At 53.6% G+C, this 14,092-nt stretch overlaps 1 protein-coding gene across 20 annotated transcripts in view; it reads left to right on the plus strand.

The window, feature by feature from the left end:
- Nucleotides 1-13,688, plus strand: part of LOC1269667 (titin) — a 141,636-nt gene extending 127,948 nt beyond the window's left edge. For 17 of the 20 annotated variants that reach the window (XM_061645653.1, XM_061645644.1, XM_061645646.1 and 14 more), the window contains 9 exons: nt 105-5,339; nt 6,249-6,278; nt 6,351-6,443; nt 6,513-9,296; nt 9,362-9,503; nt 9,569-10,896; nt 11,382-11,681; nt 11,898-12,203; nt 12,286-13,688. In XM_061645653.1, the coding sequence (XP_061501637.1) occupies nt 105-5,339; nt 6,249-6,278; nt 6,351-6,443; nt 6,513-9,296; nt 9,362-9,503; nt 9,569-10,896; nt 11,382-11,681; nt 11,898-12,203; nt 12,286-12,470 (10,403 nt within the window). In that variant the 3' untranslated portion in view covers nt 12,471-13,688. The remainder of the gene's footprint in view (nt 1-104; nt 5,340-6,248; nt 6,279-6,350; nt 6,444-6,512; nt 9,297-9,361; nt 9,504-9,568; nt 10,897-11,381; nt 11,682-11,897; nt 12,204-12,285) is intronic. The other 3 variants (XM_061645642.1, XM_061645654.1, XM_061645636.1) reach the window with 3 other exon arrangements.
- Nucleotides 13,689-14,092: the final 404 nt, after the last annotated feature.

The raw sequence follows: 14,092 nt of genomic DNA on the forward strand, positions 1-14,092 counted from the left end.
TACAATATGGTTGTGTAGCATGGGTTCACTGTCTTTATTTGTGTCACCGTCATTCTTTTGTCACACATACTTATACATGTCTTTCTTTCCCAACAACCCCGTAGGTGCGGATACCGTAGATTTGCAGGAGGACACATTCGAGACGAATGAATTCGTTGAGACCGGTCCGTTGCAGGATGTTGTGCAGCCGGTCGATGTGCCGGAAGCCGCGCTGGAGAAGCCGGAGGTATCGCTGAAGCCTCAGGTGGCAGCCGCTCCGGTCGAGGAGGTGTTGGACGTGGCGGTGGAACAGACGGACGCTGTGGCAGCCGAGCTTCCGCAGGAAGAGCAGGCGGCCGCGTCCGAAATTCCATCCGCCGTTACCGAAACACCAATCGTGAGTAAACCCATTCTTGAAGCAGCTCCAATCGAAGCCGTTCTTGAGCAACAGGTTGAGGAGACGGGTACGGCCGACGCACTAAAGCTGGAGGGAGAGCAGCTCGCACCGGTCGAGGTGCCCGATGACGCCACCGAGAAGCCGCTGGTGCAGGCCAAACCAACGCTCGAGGCTGCCCCGATGGAAGAGCTGCTCGAGCAGCAGGTCGAGGAAACGGACAATGTGCCTTCGCTGGCGCTCGATACCGTGCAGGTAGCGCCGAGCGATGTGTCGGAGCACGCAACCGAAAAGCCTACGGTACAGGACAAGCCCCTGCTGGAGGCCGCCCCTGTGGACGATCAGTTCGATGTGTCCATCGAGGAAGCGGACACGGTTGCTTCGCTCACTCTGAACGAGGAGCATCTGACGCCAGTCGATGTGACGATCGGAGCAACCGAAGTGCCGGCAGTGCAAGGCAAACCGACGGTTGCTGCAGCCCCAGCCGAAACCGTTCTAGAGCAAGCGGTGGAAGAGGCTGCAGCCGTGCAGGAGCCTGTGCTGGAGACGGAGTCGCTTGTGCCGGTGGAAGAGCAGCGGGCAGAGCCGACGGAAGAGGCGCTGGTACAGCCGGCCGCTACCGTCGAAACTGCTCCGGCCGAAGCGCCCAAGAAGGTGGTGAAGAAGGTGGTGAAGGTAACGAAGAAGTCCAAGAAGTCCATCGACGATGACGAGGAGCTGCAGCGCCTGCTCAACCTGGAGATCGAGAAAACGCAGCTGGAACAGTACGAGAAGATCGACGTCGACGGCAAGCCGAAGGTTAAGCCGGAGAAGGGTGAGATTGTTAAGCTAGAGCCTATTAAGATCGAACGTAAGGAACAGAAACCGATTCAGCCAGAAATCACTGACACACAAGAACCACAAACAGTTAAACTGCGCAAAACCGTCATACCAGAGAAGCGGGAGGTGGAAGAGGCAGCCGTACCGAAGGTACTGCTGAAGAGCCGCATCGAGCGGGTGGAGCTCGCCGTCGAAGGGCAGCAGCCCGAGATCGTGCAGCTGGACACCCGGCCGGGACAGGGAGTGTTGTCGCGCATCGAGGAAGACGAGGTGGAGCGTACAAAGAAGGTGATCAAGAAGGTAAAGGTGATCAAGAAGGAAAAGCCCGAGCTGGAAACGCTGGACATTGAGCGGTACGAGAAGGAACCGAAGGAAGACGAGCCGAAGGACGAACAAAAGCCACAGTACCAGCGGCAGCAAAAGGAAGCTCCGAAGGATGAACCGGAAGAGCGCACGCTGCAGCTGGGCAAGGGTAAGTTAAAGACGGACGAGGAGCATCACGAGGAGGTGAAGCTGAAGAAAACGCCCACCAAACCAAAGGAAGAAACGGTCGAGGAAATGAAGCCAAAGAAAAAGGTCGAAGAAAAGCCAAAGGAAGAGGAGCTGGACAGCAAGAAGCGCAGCGTGGAAAAGCCAAAGTTCACACCGACCGATATTCCGGACTATGAGACGCCTCTCGAGCCGTACGTGAAGCCGGAACCAGAACCGGAGGAAAAACTGGTACAGGAACCGGAGAAACCAAAGGTACCGAAGGAGCCGAAGGTGCCCGAGGTTCCCGAGGAACCCGAGCACAAGATCGTTTTAGGTAAGGGCAAGAAGCCGGAACCGGAACCTGAGGATGAGTTCAAGCTCCGCAAACCGGTACCAACGAAGCCGGAGGAAGAAAAGGAAGAGATTAAGCTGAAACCATTCACAAAGCCAACGCCCGACACGGAACCGAAAGAACGTGAAGCAGACCGTGATATGGCGCTTCCAGTTCCAAAGGATGTGCCCGATAGTGCAGAACCAGACGCAGCTAAGAAGAAGGTAATCAAGAAGGTTATCAAAAAGCCGAAGGCACCGGCCGAGGAAGAACCTAAACCAGAGGAGCCAGTCACGGTGCCCGAAGCACCGGTTCCGATTGAAGTACCTGCTCCAGTGGTTGAAGAGGTGGTGCCTGTACCTGTTGAGGAGGTCAAGAAACCCAAGGAAGTGCTGGTGGAGCAGCCCAAGGAGCTGGTACTTCCACAACCGGCTGAAGAACAAACGGAATCTCTCCCCGTTCCACAAGTCCCAGAAGAGAAACCAATCGAAACGGTACAAGAACCTGCACCGGAGGTGAAGGAAGAAGCCCCGGTGGAGGTACTGGAACAGAAGGAGAAGATCGTAAAGAAAAAGGTTGTGAAAAAACCAAAGAAAAAACCGGAAGAAGATGCCGAACTGGAACGCTTGCTAAATCTGGAGATCGAGAAAACGGAACTGGAGACGTACGAAAAGGTTGATCTTGAACCGAAACCCAAAGAAACACCGGCCCCGAAACCGGCCGAAGTGCCTGCAAAGGTTGAAGAACCGGTCGTTGAAAAGCCAGCCGTGGTGGAGCCAGTCGTGTCCAAGGCACAGATGGTCGAGGAAGTACTTGTGCCCGAGGAAGCACCCACTATTGCACCGGTTGAGCCGGCGAAGCCAACCGAACCGGTAACGAAACAAGTTCCGGAGGAAGTGGTAACTGCCGTGCAGGAACCGGTGGTCGTTGTGAAGACCGACGAACCAAAGCCCGTTCCGGCGGAGCCAAAGCCGGTTGAACAGCCGGTTGAGCCAGAAAAGGTGGAAGAGAAGAAACCGGTAATCAAGAAGAAGGTTATAAAGAAACCCAAGAAGGCTTCTATTGAAGATGACGAACAGTTGCAGCGTCTGCTAAATCTGGAAATTGAAAAGACGGAGCTGGAACAGTACGAAAAGGTCGATGTAGACATCAAGAAGCCACAGAAGACGGTCGAAACGGTTGAGGTGCCGCGTACGACACAGGTGGCCGAAGTGGAGGAGCCAGAACCGGTCGAGGTAACACTGAAGCCGAAGAAGACGGTCAAGAAACCGACCGAACCGGAACCGGTGGAGGCAGAATTTAAGATCACCAAAAAGCCACGCCTACCGGAAGCCCCACAAGAGGTGGAGGATCAGATCACGCTGAAACCGACACCGCAGAAAGCGGAAGAAACGGTTACCGTTGAGCGTATCATTAAGATCGAGGTAGAGCAGCCGGAACCGGTCGAACCGCCGACCATTGAGGAGGTGGAAGCCGATGAACCACAGCCCGTGGAGGATGTGGAAACGGTGGAGCCGGTGGTTGAAGAGCCGGTAGAAACGGTGGCTCCCGAGGAAGAGGTTGTCCCCGTGCAGCCCTTGATCGAGGAGGTGCACGATGTGCAACCGATCATCGAGGATGCCGTGATTGAGGCACCATCCGAGGAGGCTCCAACCGTGGTCGAGTCGGTCCCGATACAGCCCATCGTGGAAGAACCGCAGCCAGTAACGCCTCTGCGCAAGGTGTCGCTCAAACCGGTCGAACCGAAGCCAGAAGCGCCGGCGGAGAAGAAGCCGGCCGAAAAGCCCAAGAAAAAGGTGGTGGTTGTGAAGAAGAAGAAGGCAAGCATCGACGATGATGCGGAGCTGCAGCGGTTGCTGAATTTGGAAATCGAGAAGACCGAGCTGGAACAGTACGAGCGCGTCGATGTGGATCTGCGCAAGCGGGAGAAGATGACGATCGACGACCAACCGCAACCACAGCGAGCTGTGGAATCGACGATCGAGCCGGAAGAGAGCGCACAGGTGAAGCTGCCACGCAAGAAGAGCAAACCGAAGGTAGAGGCTATTGAAGAGACGGAGGTTGAGTTTAAGATCAAGCCTAAGAAACAACCGCAGGTGGAGGAAACGGTCCAGGAAGCGACGGTGTCGCTGAAGAAACCGAAGAAGCCAGCACCGGTGATCGAGGAGACGGCAACGGAGGAGGTGGTTGTGTTGAAACCGTCCGTACCGAAACCGGAAGAGGTGGAAGATGTGGAGGAGTCGATCAAGCTGAAGCCCAAACCAGCCCCGTACACGACTGATGAAGCGGAAGCTTCGCTCAAGATCGTCCGAGAAGAGGAACAACCGGCCGAACCGGAGCCTGTGAAGGTGGAAGAGAAGAAGCCCAAGAAGAAGGTTGTTCCGAAGAAGAAGAAGGAGGACGATATTGACGAGATCACGAAGAAGCTGCTCGAGATGGATGTTCCGAAGACGGAGCTGGAGAAGTACGAAAAGATCGATCTCGACGTTGTGAAACCACCGAAGGAGACGGTCGACGAGGTGACGATGGTCAAGCGCAAACCAAAGGTGAAACCATCGGTCGAGGAAGAGGAAGAGGTTGAGACGAAGCTTTCTCTGCCCAAGAAGAAACCATCCATTACGGAACCGGAAGAGGCAGAGGCTACGTTTAAGGTAGCACGAAAGCCCTCGGTACCGCAGCAAGCCGAAGATGTTGAAGCATCGCTTACGATCACCAAGGAGGAGGAAGTGCCGGCAGAGGAAGAGATCACCGAGCACGTTGTGGTGCGCAAACAGCGCCCCCGTCCCAAGCCCGCCTTCCGGCGCGAAGTCCTGGACGAGGAGGAGGTGCGCATCAAGAAGATCAAAAAGGTACGCCAACCGCGGCCCGTCTTCAAGGACATCGAGCCCGAAAACGTTACGTTCCGGCCGAAGCGCACCAAGCACATCGAAGACATCGAGCAGGAGTTCAAGATACAGCTCGATTCGTACGCACGCGAAGAAATCTCCATGTCCGGCCGGGTGAAGCTGCCGGCACCGTACAGCTACGGCGAGGAAACGGGCGAAGCGCACATCACCATCATCAAGCAGGTGGACGAGGACGATGAGGTGGTGTACGAGGTCATCTACGATGATAGTGAGCAGGACGCGGAGGAAGAGTACCGGTACGAGGACGAAGACACCGAGAACGTGGTGATCGAGCTGCGCAGACGGCGCGAAAAGCTCGAGAACCTGATCATGCACCACGAGGAGGAAATCTCACTCGATCTGACGCAGCGTAACAGATCACAGTTCACCACCACCACACACGAAGAAGAATCATTCACACTGAAACAGCCCAAGAAAGTCCTACCAACATACTCTGAAGGTTTTTATCAATTCCTTTTACTTGGTTACGTTTGGAACTTGCTCTCTCTCTTTCTCTTTCTCTTACTCTCTCGCTCTCTTATCTTCTTTTCTCTTATACTTTCCAATTTCTACTTTCTTATCTGCTGGCGAATGGTTTTATAGCGAAGTTTTCACTTTCTCTATCGCTGCCACTTATACTTCCATGCTGATCTTCACAAGCTTTCTTTATCAATATTGGCCCACTGTTCTGGAGCAATTTCTTTCGGAAGGAAAATTTCATCCCAAATTTCTTTCACATACAGCCTGGTGAACTGCTTCACCAAACTTTTCTACCTGCTTAATTCTACCTTCTACTCTTTTCAGCTTGCACACAAACTGCCAAACAGATCAAACAGATCTTACACCAAAACTTGTATAAAGCACAAAGCAAAAGCAAACACACACTAGCAAAAATGCACTACTACCGCTACCACTACCCTTGTATACCTGCAACACTCTGTAAATTATGCTCTACTTCCATCTACTGTCCGCTATACTATTACTACTACTTGGCTCCTATCCTTTACCTTACCTACTCTATCTCTTCTTCTTCTTCTTCTTCTGCCACTCTATCTCTATCGAGTGAATCCTATCGTGTGGTGATTGGTTTTGGATTTATTGAGATATTCCACCGGACGTTCCTGGTAGACTAGAAAACGATTGTATACTATTCACAATATTTTACTATTTTTACTACCACTACTTCCATTCCTACTTCACTTGTACACTAAAACCCAGAGTTGTTTTTACTTCTTGCATAATGATACTCACAGTTTTACTTCTCTGATTTACGTTTTCACTATAAAGCGTGGTGTCGGTTTTGCACCTACTAATATACTCTTTTCATTTGTTTCCCTGTCATCGCTTGGCGTTCGATTTGATGGTGTAGAAACGGCATCGCTGAAAATTATCCGTGAGGGTAAGTTTGAACACTACACGACTATCGGGGAATGCCTTTTGTTACAATCTACTTTTCTCTATACCATTACAGAAGATGCAAACGATATGTACTGCATTCAGGCTGTTGAGGCAGAGAATGAGGAAGCACTGCACATCGTGGAAGGAGAGAAGGTCTATGTTATTGGTATGTATGATTGGTCTATGTGATTGGTGCCTTTGCATGATACTCATGACCCTCTCGCATACCTCACAGAGCATAGCAACTCGGAATGGTGGTACGTGAAGCGATCCTGGTGCGAAGAGCGCGGTTTCGTGCGTCGCGAGTACCTGATGGACGCCGTCACCTATCCGCAGTACGTGCAGAAGACGCTGAACGAAAAGATTGACAAACTGCCGGTGTTTGAGAAGCCGGGCCCGGGTGAGAAGCCGCTCGCACCGAAGATCATCGAGAAGCTGCAGCCGATCACGACGCAGGATGGCTACACGGTGCAGTTCGAGTGCAAGGTGGAAGGATTCCCGCGACCGTCGATCACCTGGTTCCGCCAGACGGCCGTCATTAAACCGTCGCAGGACTTCCAGATCTACTACGATGACGACAACGTTGCCACGCTGATCATTCGCGAGGTGTTCCCGGAGGATGCGGGCACGTTCACGTGTGTCGCTAAAAACATTGCCGGATTCGCTTCGAGCGCTACCGAGCTGGTTGTTGATTCGTACAGCTCGGACCATGGTTCGGACGTTGCCACGCTGTCGCGCAAGAGCATGTCGCGCGAGTCATCGCTGGCCGACATCCTGGAAGGCATCCCGCCCACGTTCTCGCGCAAACCGAAGGCGCAGTACGTGGACGCGGGATCGGATGTGCTGCTCGAGTGCCGTCTCGTGGCCGTGCCCGAGCCGGACATTCTCTGGTACTACAACGGGGTGGAGATCGAGAGCAAGGACAACGTGCAGGTCGTGGTGGAGTCGGACATGCACATGTACTGCACCGTGGTGCACATCAAGGGCATCGACAAGCTGCAGGAGGGCTCGTACCAGGTGGTCGCCCGCAATCGGGAAGGTGAATCGTCGCTCGACATCATGGTGAAGGTGAAGACAGGCGTGCAGGAACCGCCCCAGATTCTGGAACCGCTCAAGAGCATGACGATCCGCCAGGGCGAGACGGTGATTCTGTCCACGCAGATCGTCGGCAATCCGGCACCGGAGGTGCAGTGGTTCAAGAACGGTGTGGCTTTGGACGTGCCGACGCAAGCGGATCGTAACATGTACACCGTGACGCTGGTGGCTCCGACGCACGACAATGCGGGCGAGTACACTGTGCGCGCCAAGAACGCTGCGGGAAGCGTTGAAACGAGTGCCTTCCTTACGGTCGATGAATCGAACGTTGGTAACCCGCAAGCACCACTCTTCCTGGAGCGCTTCGAAGAGCAGAGTGTGCCACAGGGCGGTACGATCAAGCTTCCAGCAAGGGTGACCGGTAATCCAGTGCCCGAGATTCTCTGGGTGCGCAACAACAACACGCTGCTGCCGTCCAAGCGCGTCAAGCAGGCGTACGATGGTGAAAACATTGAGCTGTTGATCAACAACGCCGACTCGGAGCAGGACTCGGGCAACTACAAGTGCATTGCGTCGAACACGATCGGCAAGGCATCGCACGGTGCGCGCGTTACGGTCGAGGTGGACAAGGTAACGTTCACCAAGAAGCTGAAGAAGACGATCACGGTGGAGGAAAGCCGTTCGGTGACGCTGGAGTGCGAAACGTCGCACACGGTGTCCACCAAGTGGTTCCACAACGGCAAGGAGCTGAGCGGCATGGACCATCGCATGATCGTGCAGGAGGGCAAGGTGCACAAGCTGAACATCAAGAACCCGACCATCAACGATACGGGCGTGTACCGGTGCACGGTCAAGGATCAGCAGACCGAGTGCAGCCTGACGGTCATCGAGGCGAAGCCCGAGTTCCTGCGCAAGCTCGAGGACGTCGAGACGAAGGAGAAGGAGCACGCCGTGCTGGAGGTGGAGATCACGTCCGAGACGGCCGACGTTACCTGGTACAAGGAGGGCCGCAAGCTGGTCGATACTACCGGCAAGTACGAGTTCGCCAAGAAGGGCAAATCGCGCGTACTGTTTGTGCGCAACACGTCCGTGCACGATGAGGGCGAGTACACGTGCGCCCTGGCCGATCAGGAGTGTTCGGCCGAGGTGTCCGTAATTGAGCTGCCGCCGGAGATTATCAGTGCACCGCGAGACGTAACGGTTGCCCGCGGGGAGGACGCCATCTTTGAGCTGGAGCTCACCAAGGGCGATGCGCTGGTGCGCTGGTACCGCAACGAGGAGGAGCTGTCGTTCAACGGGCACGTGCAGCTGACGATCGATGGCAAGCGGCAGACGCTCAAGATCAACAAGACGGTCGATGCGGACGGTGGAGAGTACACGTGCGTGGTCGGTGAGCAGCGTGCCAAGGCTCGGCTGACGGTGGAGAAACCGGTCGTCGACTTTGTTCGTCGTCTGCCCGAGGTTACGCTGACGACGCGCGATAACGATGCCGTGTTTGCGGTGGAGTTGTCCGAGTCGGCAGATGTGGTGTGGTACCGCAACAGCAAGGCTATTACCGCCTCCAGCAAGTATGAGCTGGTTGTGGAGAAGTGCATTCGCAAGCTGATCGTGAAGAACAGCGTCGAGGACGATGAGGACGAGTACACGTGTACGGTGTCGAACGCGAAAACGTCCTCGAAGCTGAAGGTGGAGATTATCAAGGTTGCGCCAACTATCTTCGAGGACGGTGCGCGTACGTTCACGATCCGCAAGGACGAGGACGTTACGTTCAGCGTGAAGTTTAACGCGACGCCCAAGCCGGAGGCTGAGTGGCGTGTGAACAAGCGCGTCATCATCCCGTCGGCAAAGTTCGTCTCCACTGTTACGGAGGAGACGGCCAGTCTGACGATCAAGCGTGCGGCCGAAGTCGATGCCGGAGAGTTTACGCTCAAGCTGACGAACGAGTGTGGCGATGCTAGCGCTTCCTTCACGCTCATTATCAAGAGTAAGTTTCGAAAGTCTCATACTCATAGGGAGCATAGATTTAATTGCATTTTGCTCGTTTTGCAGAACAACCTGGAGCTCCAGAAGCACCAGAGGCAACGCTCATCACCGATGACTCGATCACATTGTTCTGGAAGGCACCAAGCGACGATGGCAACAGCAAGATCACCGAGTACTTGTTGGAATATCAAGAGAAGAATCAAAAGAAGTAAGTGAATGGGGTTTCATCACCTTATGAACCAAATGCTCACAATTCAACTTCCCTTTTTACAGATGGACCGAGGTTACGAGCATCACCGAAACGACCACTACCGTCACGAAGCTGACGAAGAATGCTGAGTACACATTCCGTGCCACCGCCATCAACGAGGTGGGCAAGGGTCCAGCGTCACCCAACTCGCCGTACTACAAGATCGTGGCACCGATCCAGAAGGAAGCTCCGACGGTAAGCGAGCACCTGAAGGATGTGCACGTCGGACTCGGCCAAACGGTAACGCTGAGCTGCATTGTGACGGGTGTGCCCGTCCCAGACGTGGCCTGGTTCCGCAACGGACAGCCGCTCAAGCAGGACGTCGTGTCGTACGAGAACGGTTCCGCCAAGTACCAGATCAAGTCGACCACGGTGGAAAGTGGGGCCAAGTACACGTGCCGCGCCACCAACGAGGTGGGCAGCGTCGAGAGCAGCTGCCAGGTGGTGATCGAGGAGAAACCGACGCTGACGGTCGAGAAGAAGCAGATCGTGCAGAAGCTGCGCGTTGGCGACGAGTGGAAGGTTGTGGCTGAATTCACCGGCTTCCCGGCACCGGAGCTGATCTGGTACCGCGAGGAGGAGAAGCTCACTTCTACTGCCGAGCATACGATCGTTACCGTGGGTCAATCGTCCACTATCGTCATCTCCTCGCTGGACCGTGCCCACACGGGCAAGTACACGGTGGAGGCACGCAATGCGGCCGGTTCGGCAACGGTCGAGCTGACGCTGAAGGTAATCGACAAGCCGAGCAAACCGGAGGGACCGATTGTGGTGCGCGAGCTCAGCCCCGAGGCGGTGGTGATCGAATGGAAGCCACCGTCCGATGACGGTGGGCTGGAGATTTCCCAGTTCACCATCGAGAAGTGTGACGATGCGAACAAGAACGCCTGGATCAAGGTGGCGGACGTGCAGCGCAACATCAAGTCGTACTGCATTCAGAAGCTGATCGACAGCACGCAGTATCACTTCCGCGTGATTGCGCAGAACCCGGTCGGTTGTTCCGAGCCGCTGGAGAGTGCGACGGTGAAGATTCAGCAGACGGTGGAGCCACCGTCGCCACCGCGTGGCCCCATTGAAACGTCCGGCATGACGAGCAGCTCGTTCACGCTCATGTGGCAGCCGTCCGAGTCGAACGGTGGCAGCAAGATCACGGAGTATGTTGTGGAGGTGAAGGAAGCGAAGAAGAAGGTCTGGAAGGTGGCTGGTACGACCAGTGCGTCCGAAACGTCGCTGCTGATCGAGAACCTGGCAATGAACAAGGCTTACGACTTCAAGATCACCGCCAAGAACAAGGTCGGCTCGAGTGAACCACTCCAGACGGTGGAGTCGATTGTGGCCGGAAAGGAAATCAGTAAGTATTGGGAAGATCAAGCAACTTGTGTGTTTGTGTGCATGTGTTCCGCGCTAACGCTTGTCAAGTGACTGTCTCCTGTTGTGTAACAACCTGTCCTTGTCCTATGTCCTGTGAGAAATTGGAAGATCATTCATTGGGGAAAGCTCATTCCATCAACTCTCTATTGACAAATCATAACAATACTCCGCAACATTCTACCCCGTATTTACTCACCCACTTACCCACTCTTTGTAGTCCACTCTAAACCACTTACAAAAACTTACCTCCAAACAATTGACCCAACTCGTAACACCCCAAACCCAAACCAACCAGCTGCAACTAAATCAACTCACACAACTTACTCCAAAATGAAACCAATACAGTGTCTAACGATATTCTGAACACTTTCCACCACAAAACCCGTCAACCATTCTTGTGCTCGTCGTGTTCTTGTCCCGTCGTCTTCACCATCCGTCACGCCATTTCAACAACAACAACAACAGCTCCACCATCTGCACCGCGCAACCTGCGCATCACGAACGTTACCAGCAAGAGCGTCAAGCTCGAGTGGCAGCAGCCCGAAACGAACGGTGGCTCCGACGTGACCGGTTACATCATCGAGAAGCGGCTCACTACGTCGCAACAGTGGACCAAGATCAAGACGCTCGAGTCCAACTGTCTGTCGTACTGTGTGGACAACATGAAGGAAAAGACCGAGCTGCTGTTCAGGATATTCGCCGAGAATGCGGTCGGGCTTAGCTCGCCCACCGTCTCGGAGAGTGTGGTGCTCAAATCACATGCCAGTAAGATACCATCTAATCATCCCTCTCTCTTTCTCTCTCTGTTACTCTTCTACCTTTTTTCTATGTTCTATGTTCTATGTTGTGCCATTCTCATCTACTCTCTATCTATCTATCTATTTCCTCTTTCTGTCCCTGCTGCATTGCTCCAGCAACATGTACTCATCTCTTTTCTCTCTCTCTCTCTCTTCCTCGGTACACCCTCTCCCCCTTTTACAGCGGTTCCGTCTCCACCAACTGGTCCGCTAGAGGTACGCTACCTGGGACCGAACATTAACATCGTCGAGTGGGGCATTCCAGAGTCGGACGGTGGCGCCCCGATCGAGGGCTACACCATTGCCATCCGCAACGCGAAGAAAACGATGTGGATGGAGGTGGGCCGCGTCGCGGCCGACTGCCAGTCGTTCAACATCAAGGATCTGCAGGAAAGCGAAGACTACCTCATCCGCATCATGGCCCGCAACGAGGTCGGCCTGAGCGATCCGCTCGAGTCGGACGAACCGTACACGGTGCAGCTCGGTGCCGGTAAGTACAGTGCCGGATGAACTTCTGTTGCTTGGTGCTTGACTGCATCTCACGAACTGCCGCAACTGTTCGCTCATTACAGCTCCGGACGATGTGCACGACGAAACGACGAGAGACTTCTCCGAGCCGACGGGCACGAACACGTCGTCCTGGCTGCGGGAACACAACATGACCGCCGACATCAACAGCTACGCCCGCCATAAGCTGCTGAGGAGAAGCGAATACTTCTTCAAGCTGTGGGTTAACGCCAAGAGCCTGTTCAAGTAAACAGAACGAGAGAGAGAGTGGGAAAGAGAGAGAAAGTGAGAGAGACAGAGAGATGAAGAGTTCCAGCTTATAGTCCAACCCCGTTATTAACCGTTATCAAACTGTTCATTTGAATTGTGGATACACAAGGTTCCATGCTCCATCAAAACTGGTGGCTTACCGGAGTTCGAGTAATATGCTAGATGTTGTATGTAAATGTTGCTGTAAAACCGAAGATGTCTATATGCGAACGTCCCATTCTACCAATAGATCCCTCCCCTTGCGAAGCCAAAGGGAGCAAATTGTAAGAATCTTCATGGAACTGTGATAAAAAGAGCAACAGCAGTTGAACCTCCTGCCCTTCGGTGCAGCGAGAGAGAGAGAGAGAGAGAAGGCGAGCAAAGTAGAAGAAGGAGAAAAAAAGGCAATACACACCCCTCCCCCCTCACAGCCCCAGTGGCCACTGTCCACTATCCCCGCGGCTGGGTGGCCACTGGTGTGTGTGCGTTTCGGCGGGTGTGGGTGTTGCGCCGCAAAATGTAATCATGTATGAATGTATAAATTGTAATTGAAGAGAGAGCAGAAAAGAAACAACACAAACACACGACTAACAATACGGCCGGCAACATCCCGGCAACGACGACGCAGCACCTCGACGGGGCAATCCGCAGGACCTATCCTGGGTTGGCCCTTGGCTGCGTTGGAACAATTTTGGTACTGCTTCTTGTAGCTACTCCTGGGAAGAGGAATCATCATCATGACCTTACGGCGGTCGCCGCCCCATCGTATTCAGCATCCACAGGTCCGAAGGGGGACAACATTGGTGCGAATGTTGTCCTTCATCGGGCAAACGGTTGAGAATTTGGGTAGGGCCCGTAGTGAGACACCGATCATGTACAGAGAAATGCGAAACAAAACGCTCAGGAGTAGCGAACACATACAAAAGAAAGAATGAAAAAAACGAGCTAAATACTTTCTTTGCCAATTTTATCTATGATCTTTGTTGAATTCTATGTTACGATCTGTCGAGAGGAGAGAGGAAATTTGATAAAAGAAGAAAGATAGGGAGAAAGAGATAGTTTATTTAAATGAATGTTTTGCTATACTTTCTTGTTTATATTTTCCTTTGAAGAAAAAAAAAGAATGCCACCAATATGAAGAAGGGGCATTAGCATGTTGAAACGATGTTTTACACTGTGTGTTGAATAAAGTGAATCTTTTTGAAACTATTTAAACAAACCCTTTTTAAGCATCGAATTAACAGCCATAACATCGCGAGGTCATACACACCACCGAAGACGGCAGAAGAGTTCACTGACGAGCAAGGATTTCCCACAATAACCACGATCGACCGGCCGGCGGGGCAAACCGTTACGTGACGCTTGTACCCAGTAACCTACTCACTATCTCTCGCTCTGCCATGCGAACCTCTGCCCAGCGATGATACGCGACGATATGCGCGAGCGCTCGAGCGCGCGCGCGCCCGCTCACCTCCCTGTTGCGCAATCGCCGCACGCCGTGTGGCGTGTGACCCAAATCGAAGAAGAAGTTCAATGTCATGCACGAAATTCGAGCAAAATTCCACCGCCCACAACAGCGATAGCCAGCCCTAGCTTTGGTGTGTTGCTGCACTATTTGTACAG

This window comes from Anopheles gambiae, chromosome 2 (genome assembly GCF_943734735.2).
Source record: "Anopheles gambiae chromosome 2, idAnoGambNW_F1_1, whole genome shotgun sequence".
Lineage (NCBI taxonomy): Eukaryota > Metazoa > Arthropoda > Insecta > Diptera > Culicidae > Anopheles > Anopheles gambiae.